The sequence below is a fragment of the Mauremys reevesii genome, linkage group 16 (genome assembly GCF_016161935.1).
Source record: "Mauremys reevesii isolate NIE-2019 linkage group 16, ASM1616193v1, whole genome shotgun sequence".
Lineage (NCBI taxonomy): Eukaryota > Metazoa > Chordata > Testudines > Geoemydidae > Mauremys > Mauremys reevesii.
The window spans coordinates 25,031,284-25,056,315 of NC_052638.1; the positions used below are offsets into that span (position 1 = coordinate 25,031,284).

Here is a 25,032-nt window from a genome sequence, read left to right on the forward strand (position 1 = left end):
TGTCTGGTCTCTTCTTCCTTCCTCTAGCTCCCCTGCTGGTGCCCAGCCAGAATGAGACATTGGGGGAGGAGGAGGCAGACACCAGCTGCATTTGTCAGTGTGGTGAGAGGGGCAGAATCGGGGAATAGGCATAGGGATGGAAGCTCAAAGGGAAAGAGTCTGAAGGGAATGAGAGTTGCCCTTGAGCCATTGTTCCCCCAGAGGAAGAGGGGGCCAAGGAAACAGAAAGTGGGGACTGACAGATCACTTGTCTGTATCAATCTTTCCACATCTGGATAAACCACATGTGCAGAAACCAGCCACTGCAGGGAGACATACACAGGTAAGGGCTATGATAATTCCATATGCTTCAATATTCTAGTATTCCATCAATGTCTGATATATATAAATTGTCTCTAGCACATTGGAAAGTAAGGCCTGAGCTCACTGGTTTTGATATAAGTGGAGCCTGATAGTAAAAAAGTTTGAGAACCACTGCATCATGTGTATTTAACTTTTAGAAAATGTTAGGGTGGGGGAAGAATTCAACCCTGAGAAGCATCTCCACGGAGGGTGAGGAGGTAAAAGATGGCAATGTTAAAAAAAACAAAAGCAAAAAACCCTTGATCCACAAGGAAAATAAAACTCTTGATCAACTCTTGATCACATTATAAGAGTAATCCTATTGTTTGCTAGTGGGACTACTCATATGAATAAGGAGATCATGAGCATTTGGTCCCAACTCTGAAATCTGACTGTACCACTCTTTTCCTAAGCAAAATGTCACATTTCAAACAGAGATGTCAGGATTTCTTCCAGTTATTATTTACAACGTGTTGAGTGGGAAAGATGGAATAGTGTCTGTTTGTTTAAAAAAAAAAAAGTGTCCTTGGCAGCTGGATATGTTTATCTGATATTTTCTTTTTCCAGCAAACACTTAAATGACTTTCTAATAATTGTTCATAGTGACCTATTTTCACTATGAAATACTGTGGGAGTGATTCACTCACAGGTTTCTATCAGCAAAGCCAGCAGAACCTGGGATGCATGTCCCTGGTGGTGAAAAGTCTGCCAGGGGAGCAGCAGTGCAATCTACTCACAACTCCAGCTTAGCATAAGAAGGTCCCTAGAGCTGGCTGGCGCAATCCAGAAAGTAGGCCGAGCCAGTTGAGGAGGAGAAGAGCCAGGGCCCCAAGGAGCAGTGCTTATTCAGTTCACCTACTGGGCAGCCTCTGCAAGGGGCTCCTGTGGAGCCCCAATGGAGTTAAAACTATTCTTCCTGGTAGTGAGGCACAAATACACCCACACACACTCATACACACACTTGAGGGTGCAACACGTCTAATGCAACCAAATATTGGAAAGAACTGTTATTTCAATGCTTTTACAGCAGTTACCTTTGAAAAATAATCTGATAAAAGCCAAGGTACTAAAAATACTATACATTGATTTAATATGTTCTTTCATGATCCATCTTCATTAAGCAGCCAAGCTTGTGTACAATTTCCATGGACACCAGTGTTTCTGCCAATTCTAAGATGAATGTAAAGACATTCAGTATCTATTTTTAGCTACTGAAGTGCCAAACCCACAGATTAAGTACTAGACTTCTCTAGTCTTATATACTGGGTGTATAACACTCAGTTTTGAAAAATATCCTTTGACCACGCCGTAAGGATTGGCCCACAGGCACATAGGAGTATTTTTATGGCTACAGGATTATTGTCATGTACATGCTCAGGGCAAACTCTCCTCCCACCTCCTGAATAAGTGTATAATATTCAATAGGAAGACAAAAGAAACAAGTGGTATTTGCATTTTCAGGATTCCTGTCTCCACCTCAGAAACTTTCTGGGCCAAATTTTGCCCTCAGTTTTTGCTGTGAGGGTTGCACGGGTCTGAGTGGAGGGAGAATATGGCCCTCTGTTTAGAAGCAGATTTGCTTGACAGGTTTATCTGTCTTATCTCACTTTCTGGTGTCTAAAAAAGTGTCAAAAAGTGCCCAAAGTTGTATCCATTCTTCAAGGATGGTCTTACCAGAGTTGTATAAAGACACATTATTATATCCTTTGATCAACAGGAGATCCCTGTCAACTGGCGAACATATGGTTCACATCATGCCTAAAACAGGAGAGAAGGGCATATAGCCCTCCTAAAAAGTACAGGTCTCAGAGCTCTGCTCTCTCTCTCTGTAGCAATCACTGCGGGGAGACAGGTTGTCACTGAGGTAGTAATATCCCTAAACCCCCTTTTCCCCTATATGGCTTCCCTCTTCTTAACACTATTTGGGACTTTCCCCTTTTCTCTGCACTGCGTAAATGGAGGGGAGTATACGGTCTATAGATATGGAGAAAGAGTGCCACTCTTTGACACAGAAAATATTGATGTGTCCTTTATGCAGACTAGGTTAGACTGTACATAACATAATACCTGCAGTTTTGGGTTCTTTATTATATGAACAGCATTGGAAATGTAGGAAATAGTTCAAAGGCGGTCAACTAAAATGACAGTCACAAGGGCCACTGTTCCAACACTCTCCAGCCACAAGATCTTCACCAAAACCTGGATCTTCACCTAAGTCCCCTGTAAGCTGTGTGGCCAGAAGCGGGGACCTGCTGCGGCCAGGAGAGGGGCACCCCCCACAACCCCCAGCCTGCCACGGGAGGGGCGCCCCTCCTCCAGCCCCAACTCAGTCTGCAGCCCGGACCTGTCATGGCCAGGGCAGCATGGCCGGATCGGGCCCAGCCTCAGGTGCAGCCTGGGCAACACGGCCCGGACCAGCCCTGGAGTGGCCCAGCCACAGCCAGGGAAGCGCAGCCCAGACCAGCCCTGGCCAGGGCAGTGCAGCCCAGACCCAGGCGTAGCCAGGGCAGACCAGCCCCGGAGCGGCTCAGACCCAGCCTATCCTGCAGCCCCAGCTCCAGAGCTCCCATGGCGGGGAGAGGCACTTTTCCTCCCCAGCCTAGATGCTGCTGGAGGGAGAGAGTGCTGGGGGGAGCCCTCTCTCCTCACCATAGCCCCAGAGTACCCTCCTGCACCCCAAACCCTTCATCCCCGGCCCCACCCCAGAGCCTGCATCCGCAGCCAGAGCCTTCACACCCCTGCACCCTACCCCTCTGCCCCAGCCGTGAGCCCCTAATCCCCGGCCCCACCCCAGAGCCCACGCCCCCAGCCGGAGCCTTCACACCCCTGCACCTTACCCTCTGCCCCAGCCGTGAGCCCCTCATCCCTGGCCCCACCCCAGAGCCCATGCCCCCAGCCAGAGCCCTCACACCCCTGCATCCTACCCCTCTGCCCCAGCCCTGAGCCTCCTCCCACACTCCAAACCCCTTGTCCCCACCCCCACCACATGAATTTTGTTATATGCACCAATATGAAGGTGATGTGTCACACATAACAAAATTCATTCTGCACATGGGTGGGAAAAATTAGAAGTAACACTGGTCTTCACCATCAAAGAGCAAAATGTTTTAAATTATTTTCTCAAGGACTTGTAGGGAGGTTGGAGAGGTGGGGTACGTATGTGCTTCTGGAGACTGTCACAAACCTGCTTCCCCTTCTGTCACTACAGCAGCTGTCACTTTCATCTTCCCTACTGCACTCCCTGTGCATGTTTGAGAGGTGGAAAAATTCTGAACAAAACATTTTCTCAGAAAATGAGATTTGTGTGTGAAAATTTTCTATGGGAAACTTGTTTTTGGCAGAATTTTCCTTTGGGAAAAACAATGTTTCATTTCACATCAGGACAATATTAATCTTTGTGTCCGCCTGAGTTGCTGCGGTGTCTAATGGGAGCTGCCCCCATTTTCCTCTATGGCAGGGTTTCTCAAACAGGGATCGTTGCTTGTGTAGGGAAAGCCCCTGGTGGGCCGGCTGGTGTATTTACCTGCCCCGTCCGCAGGTCCGGTCGATCACGGCTCCCACTGGCCGCGGATCGCTGCTTCAGGCCAATGGGAGCTGCTGGAAGCGGCGCGGCTGAGGGACTTACTGGCAACCCCTGTTTGAGAAACCCTGCTCTGTGGGCCTTGCTCCCCTGCTCTCTACCTGGGGCTGAACCTCTGCAGTGCCTCATGCACCACAGTGGCAGCTTAGCTACAAGGGAGAGACAGTGATGCATCATGTGAGATGTAGTCAGGCCTGGAGCAAGGTCCATATTGGAGAATGGAGGCATGAGGGACCTTGAACTATAACTCCCATAAAGTACTGCAGCAGCTCAGGCGGATGCACAAAGAGCGACTAATATACAGACTATGTGGTCAGACTGTTGACTAACAGTATATTCTCCTTCTATCATGTTCTTTATTCACTATTTTTTTCATGTAATTACTGACCAGCATTCACGTTCATCCAGCACCAGTTTTATTTCCAGTTGGTAAACAAAAGATGGGTTGATAATAGAATAGATTTTCACTTACTCTATATTCTGATAAACTTCCACTGAGATATTAAGTCCTTCTAATTCCTCCTTTAAGATTTGTAGGTCTGAGTTTACAAAACTCAGTTCCAGAAGTGCCTGCTCTCGCACTTTGTTGTTGGTGGTTGCTCTGCAAAGAGAAAGAGATATGCACCTCTGTGACTTCCCAGAGAACAGGCTCTGTATTGTACACCAGCTTCATTGAGCCCCCTTACTGGCATTCCCATCATTTTTAAGATTTTTTTCTTAAGAGATGATATGAGAACTCAAGTTTCAGAATTTACTTAGTTTGCTGCCAAGATAGAACTTGGAATAGGTTTCAGATACAAAACAGCATGCAGACAAACTTAACAGGTTTGCTATGTGCTGATCTTTTTGGACTGATTTTAAGATTTAACTTTGAGGACAAATTAACAGTGAAACAGACGGGTTTACATCTTAATTATATTCTGATAATAAAAATCTGAGTTGATTACAGGGCTTTCTACTAAAATGAGCTGTAAAGAAAAAAGTACATGTCTAACTTTGGTTAAACCCCCTCCCCCATGCCCTTAGGGTCACTGGACAATTCATTAATCATCTGGTATGATTACTGTTAGTACTATTTTCTTTAAAAACAAAAACCAGACACTTTTCTTCTCACAAGTAGAATGTCCCTTTAGTTCTGTTTTCCTGATGTGTCTGGATAATCATTTTCTTCCATTTGCAATTCATGTATAGGTGTAGCACCTTTTATACCCTTAGCATAATAGATATGTCTGGAAATGTAGCCCCAAAAGCATTTCTGCACGTTTCTATTTGAGTATTTCTGGGTGTCACTATATTAACACCTGCTTCTAGCATGAATCATCATATAAGCAACCCAATACTGTGTGGTACCTAGAAATCTCATGTTATTTATCGTAAATGCTGTTTTAAGATAAACAATTAGCTGGCAACACAAAAGTCCATTAAAAAGTTAAGATTGAACAATTGCTTATTTGCTTATGGATTGATACTCTGAACTTTGGTTCATATAACCAAATAGTCAACAGCCCTATAGAATTATTAGTTAACAAGATCAGTATTTGCTATATAAACATTCCAACTTAGATTAGGACACACCTGCTAACCCATAATTCTCTGTGGAAGTATAAGTCTCATTATTTTACTTGTGTTTCAGCCAGTAATAAAGGAACCAGCATTTCCAGTTTTTCTCAAACTACGTTAAGAGAGGCTCTCTGTGGACAAAAGACTGGCTTGCTGCTTCTGGAGTCTGCTGAAATGCAAATAAAATCTCAATCTTTGATTTCGTTTCTTTTCGCTTGAGGAGTACTTTGAGTTAGTCCAACTATGTGATCTATCACCCAGCGGCATACCTAGAAATGAGTCTGAAACACAGTTTGCCCTGGGAGCAGTTGTTTACTTCACAGCACCTACAAATGACATACATTTAAATAGTTTAATTGAATATGTTTTGATGCAATTTGATTTTAGAGATGTACTTGGACTTTAATTACATGGCGCACACACACCAGAATTAGGTCTGATCCTACACTCCTTACTTAGCCAGAGCTCCTACTGAAGTCAGCAGCAGTTGCATTTTCAAAAAGTAGACACTGATTTTGGGTGCCTCTTTTTGGGATCCCAGCTCTTCTGAAAATTAGCCCCAAGTTGGGCACCCAGAAATTAACACAACCAAATTCAGTGGCTGTTTTTAAAGACATTGGCCTAAGAGTTCTGCTTGGGTAAGGAATGCAGGCCCAGGTCCTTTTCAGTAAGGTTTCAATTACTCATGTTAATAAATATGAGAGATGTTACTTTGAAATCAGCATTAACAACAATTTAACACATCTTAATTCAGAAAAGAAATGTGGCAAATTTGTAACTTTTATTTAAATGACTCTGCAAATTATAAGGCTGGTTATTAAGCAATAGAATTAAGAGAAATTAAGCAATCCGATTCCACGGTGAAGAAGAGGGTGGTATAAGAAAGTGGATGAAAACTCATACCCTAAGTTCCCTCTAAGCTGTGTGGCCATGCAGCAGTCTATTAAGTGCCGTGCAGACACTCAGGGCTGCGGTGGGGAGAGATGCCTCTCCCCCAGCCCGGCCAGGACCTGCTGCGGCCAGGGGAGAGGCGCCCTTTCCCCAGCCCCAGCCCAGACCTGCCGGAGCTGGGGAAGAAGCGCCTGTCCCGTGGCCCCAGCCCCAGAGCTGCTGTGATGGGGAGAGGCGCCTTCCCCCCAAGGCCAGGTGCCTCTGCGGCAAGAGAGAGCTGGGGGAAGTTCTCTCTCCCTGCCATAGCACCGGGGCAGCCTGTACCCTAAACCCCTCATCGCTGGCCCCACCCCAAATCCCTCACCCCCCTGCATCCCAACCCTCTGCCCCAGCCCTGAGCCTCTCATCCTCAGCCCCACCACAGAGTCTGCACCCCCAGCCGGAGCCCTCACCCCCCTCCCCCCCCGCACCCTAACCCTCTGCCTCAGCCCTGAGCCTCTCATCCCCAGCCCCACCCCAGAGTCTGCACCCCCAGCCAGAGCCCTCACACCCTCCCCCCCTGCACCCTAACCCTTTGCCCCAGCTCTGAGCCCTATCCCACACTCCAAACCCCTCGGTCCCACCTCCACCACATGAATTTTGTTATGTGCACCAATAACATCACCTCCTTATTGGTGCACATAACAAAATCCATTCTGCACATGCGTGGAAAAAATTAAAGGGAAACCTGCTCAGACCCACCAGAGTATTTGAAAGGTGTGTTTCCCCTCATTTTACAATCACTTTTCCTCACTGTTGTTTTTTAGTAACTCTTCTTTGCAGTGTTGTTGTAGCCATGTTGGTCCAAGGATATTAGAGAGATAAGGTGGGTGAGGTAATATCTTTTATTGAACTTGTATATCTGTTTATTGGACTTCTATTATCTTTTATTGGACTTCTATATCTTTTAGTGGACTTCTGTTGCTGAAAGAGGCAAGTTTTCAAGCTACACAGAGCTCTTAACACTTGTAAGCTTAAAACTTAAAAATCATTTGCTCCATTGTGTCACTGCCTGTGCTGTTAATTTGTTGCTGTGAGACTGCATTAGGTGTGAGGCTGGACTTCTAGCACTGCTTCTCTTATCATTTTGCTTTGGAAGAAAGAGACTCGAAGATTTACATGGCATTTCAAAACCTGTACAAAAAAGAGCAGATAAAATGTTGGGCCAGCCTGTCAGTACTGACTGTGTCCCCTTTAGATTTGAATTTTCACCGAGGATTCTTTATAGATAAAAGTAAACAGGAAACTATATTTTAATTATTCTGCCGAATGTCTCTATCAGGGTAACTGATCCCAGATTCTTTCCCTTTTAATAAAACTCTTTTCAAATATATTTAGAAACAGTTACTTCTGTGGGCAGCAGGAAATAGCCAGCATGGCTGCCGCCCAATGGGTGCATCACAGGCCTCCTGAGCTCCATAGTGAATGCAGGTTTTTCCTGTTGTAAGGGGGAATAATGTCCTTTCTGGGATCCACTGTCATCCTCTTCTCAGAGGAAGACGCGGCCACCATTCCACCTGATCAACATAGTGAGTTCCCTGAAGCCCTAATTTGAGACAGATTTACTCCTGGCTCATTGAGTGTCAGCCACCCACCGGGTTGTTTTAAAGGAGGTGCAACCCAAAGTGAATAGGGGGGTTAGCCAAGGAGATGTAGAGAGGTGCCAGGAAGCCAAAAGGTTAATATTTCCCATGAAGTGAGTGCATTTCAATGGAGGTATTTGTATATACATGTAACACAGACAGACCCCGATTGTCTGTGGGCGAGATTGAACCTGGGACTTCTGGAGCTAAATGCATGAGCCTCTACTGCAGTGGTTCCCAAACTTGTTCTGCCGCTTGTGCAGGGAAAGCCCCTGGTGGGCCGGGCTGGTTTGGTGGGCCGGGCTGGTTCTGCTGATCGCGGCTCCCAGTGGCCGCAGTTCGCTGCTCCAGGCCAATGGGAGCTGCGGGCCGAGGGACGTGCTGGCCACTGCTTCCAGCAGCAACCATTGACCTGGAGCAGCGAACCGCAGCCACTGGGAGCCGCAATCAGCTGAACCTGCAGACGCAGCAGGTACACAAACCGGCCCAGCCCACCAGGGGCTTTCCCTGCACAAGCGGCAGAACAAGTTTGGGAACCACTGCTCTACTGCATGAGCTAAAAGTCACATGGCTCTTTGCTGAGGCTGTAGCAGACTCATTAATCTCTAAGTGGTCTCAGTGCCACTAGAGGGGACAGAACACCACACTCAGGAGCTGTGCAGGTTACATATAACATGTAAAGTCAGAGAGCCCCATTCTGCAACTCAATGCCCTTACCTCAGTGGCCTATAGAACAGCTCTTTGGTGAGCATGAAACAGAGAGATCTACAAATTTTAAGCAAAATAAATAACCAAAAAATATCTCTATGGCAAGATGAGCACCAAAATAAAAGTCAGTCACTGAGAGGCAAAAAATCCCCAACTAGTGTAAATTGTCTAGCTCCATGAAAGTCAAAGGAGTTAGGATGATTTACATCAGCTAAGAATATGCCCCTGAGTGTCTGTCACTTCCAACATCTGAGGGGTAAGGCAGGTGCGCAGGCAAGTGGGAATCTAGTCAAAGAAGTCATGCTTCAGAGAAGTAAAGTTACATGAGTAATTTTCTCTGAAGAAATCACATTGACTGGATTCTTGCTCTTGGACACTGAAAACTCTCCACAAACCCACAGATTCTCCAGTCATGGCAGATTAAAGACACCATATGAAGCACTTTTAAATACCAAGGAGAAATCCACATCCACAAATAACAGGAGGGAGAGCTGTTGGGGGAAATTAGCGACTAAGTGGTAAGGGTTAGATCAGGGGTTCTTAAACTTTTGTACTGGTGACCCCTTTCACACAGCAAGCCTCTGAGTGCGATCCCCCTTATACATTAAAAACACTTTTTTATATATTTAACACCATTATAAATGCTGGAGGCAAAGCGGGGTTTGGGGTGGAGGGTGACAGCTCGCGACCCCCTTATGTAATAACCTCGCAACCCCCTGAGGCGTCCCGACCCCCCGTTTGAGAACCTCTGGGTTAGATGGTCCTTATTGTGGGACAATATAAGGCTTATACTGCAAGGTAGATAGAGGTAGGGGTCTACATAAATGGTTTGTTTGTTTTTTCTTTTTTTAATACGTAAAAAAGCCTTTCAGCAGCAGGCAAATGAAAGAGAAATCCCCTCCCCACCACAGACCAGCTATGGGGTTTCCCCGTAAACACTGCAAGGTCAGATTTTTAAGATAAATAACTCAGAGAACTAAAGGATACCAAAGTGGAAAGACAGAATCTCAAAAAGCAAGTGCACAAAAGGAAGGAAGTTCATGCTTTACAGATGTGAAGTTGGGAGGTTGTTTTAGTTCTGTGGCAACCTGACACTTTACTCTAGATAGCACATGGGGTTTCACACAAACCAGAGGAAGCCCAGAGATCCAGAGATCATTTTATGCCATCAAGATAGGAAGCATTTTTTCCTTTCAGAATCAGAAACTGGCATTACAGACAAGTGAGCCTATATATCACGCACCTGCAAAAACTCCAGAAGTGGATTAAGTCTGTAATGGGGTACAATTTTTAAACGCTCCTATTGATTTTCCTAAGTCCAATTTTCAAAAGTCACTTACGCTCTTAGGAGTCTAAGGCCTGGTCTACACTAGGAAATTAGGTTGGTATAACTATGTTACTCAGGGATGTGAAAAATCCACTTCCCTGAGTGACACAGTTAAACCAACCTAACCTCCAGTATAGACAGCACTAGGTCAGAGGGAGAATTCTCCTGTTAACTTAGCTACTGCCTCTTGGGAGGTGGAGTACCTACACCAATGGGAGAACCCCTCCCAACGGCATAGACAGCATCTTCACTCAAGTGCTGCAGCAGTGCACCTGTACCGCTGGAGTGGTTTATGTGTAGACAAGCCCTTAGTCTCATTGAAAGTCAATGGGACTTAAGCTCCTAAATATCTAAGTGACTTCTGAAAACGGGACTTAGGTAAGTCATTCAGGTACTTTTGAAAATTTTACCATGGGGCCCAGGTCCAGGAAAATTTTGCCTTCAACCCTCAAAAAATCTGGCCCACTGCGACATCCAGCCTGCTGACCAAGTCAGTCACATGCCTCTCAAATGCAGTCTACTCCACCCTCTTCTTTCAGGTCATGTCATAATGAAGCCTAAGGAATTAAAAGGGGCACAATGGCATAGGTCCTGCATGAGCAACAGCTAGCAGCAATCAGCCATGTGCCACACTGCCTGCTGCTCACTAACTCACTATTCCGCTGGTGAGCCCCTCTGCCAGTGGGCCACAGAACTGAAGGATCTTGGGAAGATCTGTTTTGTGGGAATCTCACTCTTAGACAATTAATATTCAGAAAAATGTTCACTTGTTTCCTTTACAAGCAGGCATCATGCTAACAACCACTATCTAAAGAAAGACTCCAGGAAAAACTGAATTAGGATAATTTCAACAGTCTTCAAACAAAGTCATTTAAGAACTTGAGTCTAGTGCAATGCCCTTTTCTGCAATACAGTGGCTTTCAAAATTCACTTTGAAAACATAATACAGTAACTCCTCACTTAAAGTCTTCCCAGTTACCGGTAACATTGTTTCGTTGTTACATTGCTGATAAATTAGGGAACATGCTCGTTTAAAGTTGTGCAATGCTCCTTTATAATATCGTTTGGCAGCCACCTGCTTTGTCCACTGCTTGCAGAGAGAGCAGCCCATTGGAGATAGCTGGTGGGGGCGTGGAACCAGGGTGGAATGGCAGCCCCCCTATCCGCTCCCTGCTTCTCTAAGTTCCCTGTGCAGCAACCACCCAGCAGGCTATCAATTGCCCGTAGTTCAGCTGTCCCTCCCCCCACTGCCATGTGTTACTCCTGCCCTCTGCCTTGGAGCTGCTCACGGGAGCCTCCTGCTTGCTATCCGGGGGGGAAAAAGGGGGACTAATGTCAGGGTGTCCCCCTCCCCCCTGCTCCTGCACCCCACTTACCCCATCTCCATGGGGAGAGGGAGGATAGGACATGACATGAAAGGGCTCAGGATGGAGAGAGCTTCCTGAAAGCAGCTGCTGTCTCAACTTTCTGATCTACTTAAAAAGGCAGTTTACTTAGAGTGTGGTCAGCCTACTTAAAGGGGCAATCTCTCTCTCACACACAGGGTGTCTCTCTGTCATGCTGTCTCCCCTCCCTCTATTAGTGCTGCCTTGTAGAGTGTGAGGCTACATTAACAACAATGGGTTAACCCTTGAGGGCTCAGCCAAAAGCTAGTTCATCATTTAGCAGTAAGGCATTCCCTGGGAAATATCTCACCCTCTTCCACCCTCTGACTTCACCACCTCAACCAAGCTTCACAATCATCATCGCTGTGTACAGTATTAAATTGTTTGTTTAAAACTTAATAGTGTGTGTGTGTGTATATAGATAGATAGATAGATATAAATATATATCTAGTGAAAAAAATTTCTCTGGAACCTAACCCTATTTACATTAATTCTTATGGGGAAATTGGATTTGCTTAACATCGTTTCACTTAAAGTCACATTTTTCAGGAACATAACTACAATGTTAAACGAGGAGTTACTGTATAACAGTTAATGACTTTATAGAGATGGGGCATTACATAAGGCTGTTAGCAGAACATCCAGCTGCAGTTTATTCAGCAAATTATGGGAGCAGCGAGGCAGCTATCTGAGAACTGAAGGACACCCCTGCTGAAAGAACAAAAAACATTTTGTTGCTTTAGACCAGGGGTCGGCAACCTTTCGGAAGTGGTGTGCTGAGTCTTCATTTATTCACTCTAATTTAAGGTTTTGCGTGCCAGTAATACATTTTAACGTTTTTAGAAGGTCTCTTTCTATAAGTCTATAATATATAACTAAACTATTGTTGTATGTAAAGTAAATAGGTTTTTTAAATGTTTAAGATGCTTCATTTAAAATTAAATGAAAATTAAAAGCCCCTTGGACCGGTGGCCAGGACCCAGGCAGTGTGAATGCCACCGAAAATCAGCTTGCGTGTCACCTTCAGCACGCATGCCACAGGTTGCCTACCCCTGCTTTAGACAGAAAAATAGTAAAGTGATGGGAACATACCGTAAAAGATTTTCAGCACCAGTTCTCAACCTTACTGCTTTCAGGATCTGTTGGTTTAGGGCAGCTCTTTGATTTTGCAGTTTGCTTCGGCCAGTCTCAGCCAAGGGGTTACATCCCTAGAATAAAGGAAGCAAATTATTTTTAAGAAGCTTACAACAGGAGCAAAAGAAAAAAGTGAATAGCATTGATTTCAAAGACATGGATATGAAAATCTTAACCTATAAAGCATGACACATAAAGCCATTTGATTAAAGAGTGTTCTTTATTTTAAACCTAAGAAAATTTATTCCCAAATTTAAAAAAAAAAAAAAAAAAAACTCAGCTCAGGCTGACGATTTCTCAGTTACCCTGCAGTAAATTTACAGTTACTTCCTTGATGTTAATAGAGTTTGTGTGAATCTTGAGCAACTACACTGATGTCCATAGAGTTACTCCAAAGTTACACAACAGTGTGCCTGAGAGAAGAGATGTTGTATTGTTATGATAAAAATCCTAATATGATGGTAAAAGGAATGAAAAGTCACAGATCATGGCCAGGGTTTTTTTAATTAAAATCAATTGTTTTTTAAAAGAACAAAAGTGATTTTTAAGGGTAACTGAAAAGGCCTGGGACTCTTCAGTTTAACTTATTCCCTAGTCTTCTCTGTCTAGAGGTCTAGGCCCTAGTTTCAGGCATGTGCCAAATACACATAGCAAGGATGCCCAGCTCTTGAAATCTACCTTGTAGAATTCCACACTACTATCTTCTTTCCATACAAAATACTAAAAATGTGCACCATAAAACACTGGATTTTATAATTTGCTTCACATGTACGTGTCTCCAGTACTAAGTGTGATGGTTTGTCATCATACTAACTTCTGTTCTTTTAATGGAAGTGATTTAATAGCATGAGCTGGCTGTATGATGTTTGTTTATGGAGATACTAGCTAGCTCAGCATCAAATGACACTTGAAAAATTGGCTACCATGTGGAATGACAGGCCCGATTTTGTGAGACACTGAGTGCCTTCAACAGCTCACAAGGTCTGGCCGTTATAAAAGTGTATGGAATAACTGCCTTCAATGTTATTTGTCCAGCCAGCAATATCTAAAATTTTTGTATGTGCTCTGCATAGGAGTATAAAGCAGACCATAAGACAGCACAACTAGTATATGATTAAGACTGAGCCATTCTGGTTTTTGTGGTCACTGATAAAATGAAACTGTTGTGGATGGATAAGTACGTTTTTCTGAAGTTTACAGGGCTTTTCTAAGGAGGCAGAAGTAAGGCTGTTTGAGTGCCTTGTTTGAGAAATGCAACCTTATCTATGGATGTCTTGGGTTTCTAATTATTTTTTTCATATGTTCTTGACGGTAATATGCACTCTCACCACCGATATACGCATGCAACCTTAGCTACTTGATTTTGAAACAAGTAGGGGCAACACTTAGCACAATGTAACCTAACCCAACCATACCTATTTAATATTTCTTAGGTATCTTGTCTTCACAACTTGTTCAGCATTTATTGGATCAAGGCCTATGTTATGATTTCATCTAGCCTATTATAATTAATTTAAAAGTTCTCATTGCAATATTTAAGTTTGAAAAGTTTACATTTTACACGGTATCTACTAAGTAGGTAAAGTAGCAGGAGAACATGTGTAACCATCTACAGCAGCACAAAGTTTGCCAGATTGCTTGAAAAACATGTCAAGTTACATTACTCTCTAGTTACTGATGAGCTTCGGCACTGAAGCCAATTATAGTGGAGGCCTGAAATTCAAAGCTTTGGTGCATAGTAAATGTCCTTCTTTGTCAAGTATAGTGGGGGATTTACTGGAGAAAGCAGCCATATGTAGCAGACTCGTGCATTAATTTAAGGACAGTAGGATAGTTATCTCTGGATATCTGCAGCCTAGCGCCAGGAAGAGGAAGAGTTCTGGAGAATTCTATACTGTTTTATATGCATTCAGAGATATCTGTGGAGGGTTCTTATGCTCATAGACTTTAAGGTCAGAGGGACCATCATGATCATCTAGTGTGACATCCTGCACATTGCTGACTATAGAACCTCACCCATCCATTCCTAATCATAACATATACCCAACAGGATGGCATGGTATCCCTTCCAGTCCTATGATTCTATGTCTAAATGGTTCCCTGATCTCTTTGATGCTGATCTACCCTTAGCCTGCTATGCTGTCCCCTCTCCTCTTGCACTGCCTATATTCCATTTTGTATTGTATAATCTCTGCCTCTGCTATAGCTGCTCATTATCATAAAATAAATCAATTGGAATATAAACATTGTACTTACTTCTCAGTGTATAGTATATATAACAGTATAAGCAAGTCATTGTATGAAATTTTAGTTTTAATGACTTCACTAGTGCTTTTTATGTAGCCTGTTGTAAAACTAGGCAAATATCTCAATGAGTTGATGCACCCCTGGAAGACCTCTGTGAACCCCCAGAGGTACGCGTACCCCTGATTGAGAACTACTGCAGTAGCTCAAGTGTACTAACTTGATCTAACTACTCCAGTAAATACAAGACTTAGGATTGGATGTGCTTCCTCTCTGTCTGTTCTGCACTTTTGTCTCCCTGATGGAGGGGTCTCTTGGGACCAGGTGTCTGTTTCTGGGGAAAGTTGCTGTAGGACCCCTTCTGTACAGAGTCCTGGGGTAGCTGACTATGCCCTGGTCTACACTAGGAAATTAAGTCAGTATAACTATGTTGCTCAGGGGTGTAAAAAATCCACACTCTCAAGCGACGCAATTAAACTGACCAAACCCCCAGTGTAGACAGCGCTAGGCTGACAGGAGAATTCTCCCCTCAATCTAGCTACAAGCTTTTGGGGAAGTGGAGTACCATTGCCAATGGGAGAACTCCTCCCACTGGCATAGGTAGTGTCTTCACTGAAATGCTGCCACATTTTAAGTGTAGACAAGCCCTATGTAGGATTCACTGGCAAGCTGGCTCCACTAGAATCAGGATGCCAGAGAACTGGTGCACAGGAGTCAGCATGGAGATCAGTGCCCTCATGCGGATAACCTGTATCTCCAGCAGATGTCGGGGATCTGTGCAGTTTGGGGTGAATTTCCTCTCCATCTGCAAGGTGGGTGGGCATATAAATCTCCATGAAGGGAACTAAACTATATTTTACTCCCTGTAGATCTCCACCTCCACCATGTCTCACACATTCACAAACAGGTCTTTTTGCAGGAAAGTAAACTTTGGTTCCATGTTTGTAAAATGCCAAGAACATTGTTAATGCTCATGACATAGCTGGGATCCAGATCTCAATGTGAATTTCACACCTGCTTCTTTCGCTTCTGTCTGGTCTTAATGCACAATACTTCATGTCTTACAGTAACTATGAAAATTACTCTCAAATGTTTCCTTTTCAATAGATGTTCATTAAAGTGCAACTGATTAGAAAAGTGGCTGCATAAAAATGGAAACTTCTTATTCAACAGATCTGTTCCTTGTGTGTACCGGCAATAGTCATATCTGTTTAGATGTGTTACATAACTTCCTTGTACTCCTGTTGGTTCTGCAGAGCCAACATATAGCTCTGAAACTGTAACTTCCTGCTTGGTTGAATAGTGTTGGTAATTAGCCAATGGATAGCAATCCATTGGCTAATTAATTACAGTATGCCAGTGCAGGTTGCTAGCTTGTTTGATAGCAATCCATTGGCTAATTAATTAACAATGCAGACAGATTTCTGTCTAGTTCTTGTATTTATGATTTAGGAGACTTTTAAAGGAGGAAAGTGGGGGTTCCTCAGTGCTCTGTCAGGGATGTGTAAGACTAAGGGGAGTAGGGATAGAAGAGCTGAACCCCTTTTTTCTTATTTTCCTAAAAATTGTGCAGGTCTCTCCTGTTGCTCATGACATCCAGGAGAATACAAGCCTAATCACCTGTTGATAAATTAGTCTCAATTTGCATAATTTTGTATCCAGACAGCTTTATCAAAGTTTAAGAATATCTGATATAAGAGCATATTGTGGAGATGATCCCAGATTAAATTGTATTCTCTCTACATTTGGGAAAGCTGATTATCATGTCCTTGTTTCAGTAAGAGAATGAAGGAAATGCAGAGAGCTAATAGGTTGTGGCTTCGAACATACTGCAGCACACAGAAATATTCAGCCTGAGAGATGATCATGAATTGAGACACACCATTTTTACTCTGTGTGTTGAGGCCATCATGGCACTCGCTGACGTGGCTGATTTTGAAACTGAAAACAGTTAGCTTTCAGAACTTTGTCCCTTTAACACACAATTTGTGTTGGCAGTGAGACCTCTAAGCAAGCAGCGCACTACCTGGTTCAACATAAAACTTGACAGTCAATAGTCTCAAGGTGACGCAGCTGATAATACTCTCCTCTGCGGGCCAGATCGTCATTCAAGTTCCACATCATGACAGGGACCCAGATTTGCAGTTCAGTTTTAGGACACACCTGCACCACCATCTTCCTATTTCTGCCCTTTGCCCAAATGAAAATTAAAGTTTCTCTGGCATGTTTCATTAACAGTATAGGATAACCCTAATGTCCTGGTCGATGGTACAATACCTCCCTCTGCAAAATAGATTCCAACATTCAAACCTAGGGTGTGAACTACTCTTGAAAGTATGCAGATTATGTAAGCAAACAGAGCAGTCACAGCACTGCTAGTACTTAACTAATAGTTTGGATACCAGCAATATGAAAAAAGTTAAAATAAATATATTTTTGATTTATTTAACTATATTTATGTATTTAATATACACAATGGCACTCACATGATCAGTTTCTGTTATGGAGTATCTGAATCTGTTAACCAGACTACCCATACTTCGGGTTTACCAAAAATGTTTTGACTTGAAAGTTGGACAATAAGTGAAGAGCTTTTGTCTGACTGTGTCTCCTAAAACCTTTGGAGAACCACACTGGAAATGGATAGCTATAGTTTTATTTATTTTAGTTCATATATATTAAAAACACTTAATCCACACTCTAGCTGTTATCATAATTTCTAAAACAATCTATACTAAATAGGGCTATCGATTAATTGTAGTTAACTCACGCAATTAACTCAAAAAATTAATTGTGATTTAAAAAATTAATCATGATTAATCACAGTTTTAATCATACTGTTAAACAATGGAATACTAATTGAAATGTATGAAATATTTTGGATGTTTTTCTACATTTTCAAATATATTGATTTCAATTACAACACAGAATACAAAGCGTACAGTGCTCACTTTATATTATTTTTATTACAAATATTTGCACTGCAAAAATGATAAACAAAAGAAATAGTATTTTTCAATTCACTTCATACAAGTACTGTAGTGCAGTCTCTTTATCATGAAAGTGCAACTTACAAATGTAGATTTTGTTACAAAACTGCACTCAAAAACAAAACAATGTAAAACTTTAGAGCCTACAAGTCCACTCAGTCCTACTTCTTGTTTAGCCAATTGCTAAGGCAAACAAGTTTGTTTACATTTACGGGAGATGCCCGCTTCTTATTTACAGTATCCCTTGAAAGTGAGAACAGTCATTCGCATGACATTTTTGTAGTCCGCATTGCAAAGTTTTACATTCCAGATATGCTAAACATTTATATGCCCCTTCATGCTTTGGCCACCATTCCGGAGGACATGCTTCCATGCTGATGATGCTCATTAAAAAAATAATGTGTTAATTAAATTTGTGACTGAACTCCTTGGGGGAGAATTGTATTTCTCCTGCTCTGTGTTTTACCTGCATTCTGCAGTATATTTAATGTTATAGCAATCTCGGATGATGACCCAGCACGTTGTTCATTTTAAGAACACTTTCACTGCAGATTTGACAAAAAATGCAAAGAAGGTACTAATGTGACATTTCTAAAGATAGCTACAGCACTCGACCCAAGGTTTAAGAATCTGAAGTGCCTTCCAAAATCTGAGAGGGACAGAGTGTGGAGCATGCTTTCAGAAGTCTTAAAGGAGCAACACTCTGATGCAGGAACTACATAACCCGAATCACTAAAAAAGAAAAACAACCTTCCGCTGGTAGCATCTGACTGAGATAATGAAAATGAACATGCATCGATCTGCACTGCTCTGGATTGTTACTGAGCAGAATCCATCATCAGCATGGATGCATATCCTCTGGAATGGCGGTTGAACCATAAAAGGACATATGACTCTTTAGCACATCTGGCACATAAATATCTTGTAACGCCGGCTACAACAGTGCCATGTGAACACCTGTTCTCACTTTCAGGTGACATTATAAACAAGAAGTGGGCAGCATTGTCTCCTGCACATGTAAACAAACTTGTTTGTCTCAGCAATTGGCTGAACAAGAAGTAGGACTGAGTAGACTTGTAGGCTCTAAAGTTTTACATTGTTTTATTTTTGAATGCAGTTTTTTTTGTGTGTAATTCTACATTTGTAAGTTCAACTTTCATGATAAAGAGACTGCAGTACAGTACTTGTATTAAGTGAATTAAAAAATACTCTCATTTTTAGTGCAAATATTTATAATAAAAATAAATATAAAATGAGCATTGTATACTTTGTATTCTGTGTTGAAATTGAAATCAATATATTTGAAAATATGGAAAACATTCAAAAATATTTAAATAAATGGTATTCTATTATTGTTTTACAGTGTGATTAATCGTGATTACTTTTTTTAATTGCTTGATAGCCCTAATATAAAAATCTAGCAGCAAATCCCAATTTACAGCAAAGTCGTGATCTTAATGTTCTTCTGAACAACAAAAGGCTTTAAAAGGGAGCTTAACACCAGAAAAGGAATTTGAGGTTGCATTGTTTCCACGGGTTCACATTATTTTCATACAAAAGTGCCATGGCATATTGTTTTTGACAGTGGCATGCTCTTGCTCTTCACTGGTGGAACCAAATACCAACAATCTACTTTATTTCTTTTCCCCTGGAGGGTCCCTATTGGATGTCCCCAAACACTTAGCAATTTTCTTCACGCCTTTTCTTCTTCCCCTTGATGCCCTGCACTGCCAATTACTATATTTCTGGCCCAGAATGACTCAGCAAAAATCAACTTTAAAGCAACTATGCCAAATTAGAGAAGCTGATGTTGAATGTAACACAGCACTCAGGCTGAATACACTCATATCCTGAGCATTAAGTGGTTGCCTAGTGTCATGATAATCTTGAAATGGGGAATCCCTGTAACACTACCTTTGCCCATATTGGTAGTCCATGCATAATATGGCTTTATTAACACAGCACCAGGAAAAGACATTGGATATCTGGAGCAAAAAATGTGAGCTGTCCCTTTTGATCCCCAATCTATGAGATACTGGTAGTTTCTTTGTAGACTAGGAAGATATAATACATAGCCCATCCTTACAAATGGAAAATAGTTGTCCAGAGCACAGAAAGGAAAATGTGGTCTGGTCCCCAAATGAAAAAGCAGATCGTATCCTTCATTTGGCTGGACGCCAGAGCACTTTACTTAAAAATAGATTTCTTTTTCAGCGTCAGAAATTCAGCTGTGACGTACACAAAATAATGATTACTCAACTGTTTGGCAATCAGAAGAGGTATTAATGTCAGTGAATATGATGCATAGTAGGTATTTGAACTGAGGGTGAGTCATGATATGCTAATTAGAGATGGTGATGCAGAGTTGAAACTGGGTGTGCGTCCTTGCTTAAAGGAGAACATTCTTCTCCACCCAGTGTAACCTGTACTGCTTGTGAAGCCATAGTGGAGGCAAAGGGCCTGATCCTGCAAATACTTACACATGTGTGTAACTTTACTTACACAAGTTGTTTAATTGACTTAAGTAGGACTACATTTCTGAGTAAAGTTATTAATTTGAGTAAGTATTTGTAGCACTCAGACCAAAGTCTGCCAGAATGAACATCATAAATATAATATCTTGTCCTGCTAAAAATACCAAAAGTTTCTCTTGATATTTTATCAGTTCAGTGTTGTCAACTCTGTGATTTTATTATATGTATCTTTTGTTACTTGGTGTTTTTCTTGAAGCTACAGTTCTTAGAGTCGTGAGAATCTCAGCTTTCATTTTAAAAAAGCAGGTTGCATAGAAAAGCTGAAAAATATGAACTCTAAAAGCTCAAAAGACAGTAGGAAAATAGAGAACTAAAAACAAATAATTCTCTCTATAAAGTCATGAATCATGACTTTTTGGGGCCAGGCTCACATTTTTTTTTAACACTTCATGTTGACAATATAGAATCATAGAACTGGAAGGGACCTCGAGGCGTGATCTAGTTCAGTCCCCTGCATTCATGGAAGGACTAAGTATTGTCTAGAAGACCATCCCTGACAGGTATTTGTCTAATCTGCTCTTAAAAATCTCCAGTGATGGAGATTCCACAACCTCCCTAGGCAGTTTATTCCAGTGCTCAACTACCCAGACAGTTAAGAAGTTTTTTCTTAATGTCCAACCTAAACCACCCTTTGCTTCTTGTCCTATCCTCAGCGTTAAGGAGAACATTTTTTCCCTCTACCTTAACCTTGTAACAACCTTTTATGTACTTGAAAACTATTTTCTCCCCTCTCAGTCTTCTCTTCTCCAGACTAAACTAACCCAATGTTTTCAATCTTCCCTCATAGATCATATTTTCTAGACCTTTAATCATTTTTGTTGCTCTTCTCTGGACTTTCTCCAATTTGTCCACATCTTTCCTGAAATGTGGTGCCCAGAACTGGACACAATACTCCAATTGTCAATTGCTTCTAGGCTTTGCTATCAAATAAGAAATGGCCAATTGCAAGTGATTGTGTATTGTTATCTAAATGTTAAGACAGAATAATTGTTTTACAGAGCTAGCTAGAAACATCAAACCAATAATATACTCCCTTTCAAGAGAAGAAAAGACTACATTCTTGTTCACACTATTTACTAGAATTTTCCAGCCAACCTATTGATGACTGTTATAAGTCTATAACAGGGAAAAAAGGGAACCTTAAGATCTAGTGTAATTGCACATGAACAGTTATGGCACTTACAAATAATTGTTTACTTTAGTTAATTTTTTTTTAACTCCAGGCACTTTAAAAAAGTGAAACAAATGTTTAATACAAAAGTTAATACATTAGTTACAGATTTTTAAAATAGCTATAATATAATCTACACCAGTGCTTCTCAAAGCCGGTCCGCCGCTTGTGCAGGGAAAGCCCCTGGCAGTCCGGGCCGGTTTGTTTACCTGCCGTGTCTGCAGGTTTGGCCAATCGCGGCTCCCACTTGCCATGGTTTGCCGCTCCAGGCCAATGGGGGCTGCAGGAAGGGCGGCCAGCACATCCCTCGGCCCGTGCCGCTTCCCACAGCCCCCATTGGCCTGGAGCGGCGAACCGCAACCAGTGGGAGCCGCAATCAGCTGAACCTGCGGATGCAGCAGGTAAACAAACCAGCCTGGACCACCTGGGGCTTTCCCTGAACAAGAAGTGGCCCGACTTTGAGAAGCACTGATCTACACTATACTGTAGCAACCAGCCACAACATAATATTTGCCAAACAAAACCAAAAATAGTAATAATGCATCACAGAAGTCAGTTTCTCGAAGAGACAGTCTGGGTTGGTTAGTTCACTCTTTGAGATTCAGTTCTTTTTCCTGTTGGGGTGTTCCTGACATAGGGGAATGAGCATGTGAGTGACTGTGATACAGAATGTGAAAGGTAGTAAATTCTTTCTGTCTAATCATTGCAACATTCTTTCTCTCTTTCCCAAGAAAGAAGAAAAAAAGACAAACAGGCAAATGAATATTCCTATGTAAAAGGTAATGATGGTTGCCTGACTACTAATCACTGGAAGAGCCCCACCAACCCTGCTGGAGGCACAGCTGTAGCAGGTTAGCAAATGGAAACCTTAGGCACAGGAAACAGGATAACACCCCAAACCTTACAAATAATAAGCCTAATATTTTAGATCAAGATCCTAATATCTTTATTGACAATAACTTTTTTATTATGGAGTTTTGGTTGGTTGGTTTTTGTCCCTTTCCTCAAAATAGGGAGGATTAACAAGTTCTGATTTCTTTTACCCTGACTGGTCTGCAGCACCCTTTTCTTTATGAGCTGACCCAGCTGTTTGGTCTGTATGGCAAATATCCAATCAGATCAAGCCAGAGTAGTTTACAGAGACATAATGCTAAGAAAGAGAGAAGCAGGATGAACACATCAAACTGACCAGGACTTACAAATTCATTACACTGGCTACCCTTTTAGTTCAGCCATAGCACAATATATATCCTACAAAGGAATCTAAATTCAAGACTCAAGGTTGGTCAGTCACTCCCAGGCCGGCAGAAGCTTGGAATGCTGCAAAAGTGGTATGCTCAGTAAATGGGTTAAAGAAGCATTTTAAATCACTCTATTTCAACCTTCCTGATAGCTTTGGGAGTAAGTGATGATAGTCCACCTAGAGTAAGATTATTATAAATTGTGGATGGGAAAGGTCTACTAGATGGAGTTGGTCAGAAAAAAATGTCTGTGGAAAGTTCAGATTTTTTTTGTTCTGGAGGGCAATGGGGCTGAAAAATTAATGTTCCAATGAAAAACAGTTAATAGAAAATGTTTAGCCAGTCCTAATACTAGATAACTGACTCTGCAAGTACAGGATGTTGTGTCTGGGACTGAATTGGAGCTGTTCTGTAATAATCCATGAATACTGTATACTGACATGGTTATTGGGATGTCTGAATATATTGGTGTAGTTTAATAGGGGGGTGTAAGGAAAAACAAGCAGGAGGAAAAAGAATGGCTCAAGATAAGCCACTTCTCCACAAAAACTTGAGAGTTGAGATGCTGTGAGAAGAGGAAAAGGTCCATGAACCCAGGAGATCAAAAGAAGCGAGGTAGGTTTAAGAGGAAATACTCTCTCTAGAGGGGTGTTGTTGTTTGGGGAAACTAGAGTGGGACACAAGGCACCCATTGGGGTGTCTGAAGAAGTACCATTACCATCAAGGGATCTTTAGGTAAAATAGACGTGTGTGGGCAGTTTGTTGCTTTAAAATCCTCTCCCTAAATGCTTTGTTCCTACTGTAAAATAAATAATACTTTGGTTTAAGAAAGTTTTGTCAACAAATGAAGATTAAGGTAGCACAAACAAACAAAACAGAAGCCTCAGAGCTAAGAGAGGTTCTGAGAACCCTCCATAGAACAAAATATTAATTAAGCAAGAATGCTAGATTAGCATTGGTAGGCTGAGGGTATGGCTACACTTGCAAATTTGCAGCGCTGCAGAAGGGTGTGAAAAAACACCCTCTGCAGCGCTGCAAATTGCGGCGCTACAAAGCGCCAGTGTAGTCAAAGCCCCAGCGCTGGGAGCGCGGCTCCCAGCGCTGTCCGTTATTCCCCACAGGGAGGTGGAGTACGGACAGCGCTGGGAGAGCTTTCTCCCAGCGCTGGGGCTTTGACTACACTTAGCGCTTCAAAGCGCTGCCGCGGGAGCGCTGCCGCGGCAGCGCTTTGAAGCGCTAATGTAGCCATAGCCTGAGAGAAGCAGGATTAAGTTTATACCTGTTAGTAGTAAAAGGACACTGTCCATATTAAAATAAGATATATCAATTTCTCTCAAATGATGCAAATAAGTTGCTTTCTGTGGTAATGACAAAAGAGTTGCCAAAATCAGAAACCCCACAAATGTTTACGTAGGGTGTAAACTGATCTATATTAAAAGTTTCACTGTTTGTATAGTAAACTTGTTCTTAAAATGATTAAAGACCTTTGATTGGTATCAGGAGATCTGATCTTTATTCCTAGCTCTGTCAGACTTCCTGGGTGTTCTTGGGCAGGTCCCTGAAGCAATCTGTACCTTAAAATAAGGAAAAATACTTCTGCACTTCAAAAAGATAGTGTGAGGCTAAATTCATTGTTTGAAAAGTGCTTTGAGATCCATTCATGAAAGGTGGTATTGAACAGAAAATAAATGTTCCTATTTGCTCCACTGTCTTGAGATTTTAAAAGTCAGCTATTTAATTAAGTGGTTTTCTGATCTTAACATAAAGGAAGTATCCTTGAAAGATATCCTTGGGAATGTACATGTGCATACACCAACAAAATTTGTAAAATAGTCCTTAAAGCCTTAGAAGAAAAAAGCACTGTGTAAAATTAAGATCTTTACTTTAAACATTTCAGGATAAGCCTAAGGGTACAAACAAACAATGCAATCGCCAGTTCAATTATGTAGAGTCCTCTAGGGCTCTGTTCAGGCTGAAATTTGATTTCCACACTTCAGACCATATATACAGCCACAGGGTTCCATGGCTTGACTGCTTTAGAGCCTAATCCTGTTCCAAAATCTAAAAGGAGGGTTTATTTGTAATGATTTCGTGGAACTGAGGCTCTGATCTTTGACAGTATTATCTACCAATGCATAACAGGAAGTATTGTTTCCTCACTTACATTTACATACTTGTTGAGGACTGAAGACTTTATACTTTCAGCCAAACACGTTAAAGTTGACAGTTTTTCAAAAACTTGTTTATTGGACTAATCTAAACTCCTCAAAAAATCTAGAGTAGATGGGTGGAAGCGCCATTGT

General features: G+C 42.0%; 1 protein-coding gene across 2 annotated transcripts in view; it reads right to left on the bottom strand.

Moving 5' to 3' along the window:
• RHPN2 (rhophilin Rho GTPase binding protein 2) overlaps positions 1-25,032 on the bottom strand; it is a 49,056-nt gene that overhangs the window by 19,003 nt on the left and 5,021 nt on the right. Inside the window, exons 2-4 of one of the 2 annotated variants that reach the window (XM_039503509.1) lie at positions 12,508-12,623; positions 5,752-5,808; positions 4,395-4,523 (exon numbers count right to left, since the gene is read on the bottom strand). In XM_039503509.1, the coding sequence (XP_039359443.1) occupies positions 4,395-4,523; positions 5,752-5,808; positions 12,508-12,623 (302 nt within the window). The remainder of the gene's footprint in view (positions 1-4,394; positions 4,524-5,751; positions 5,809-12,507; positions 12,624-25,032) is intronic. The other variant, XM_039503510.1, reaches the window with a different exon arrangement.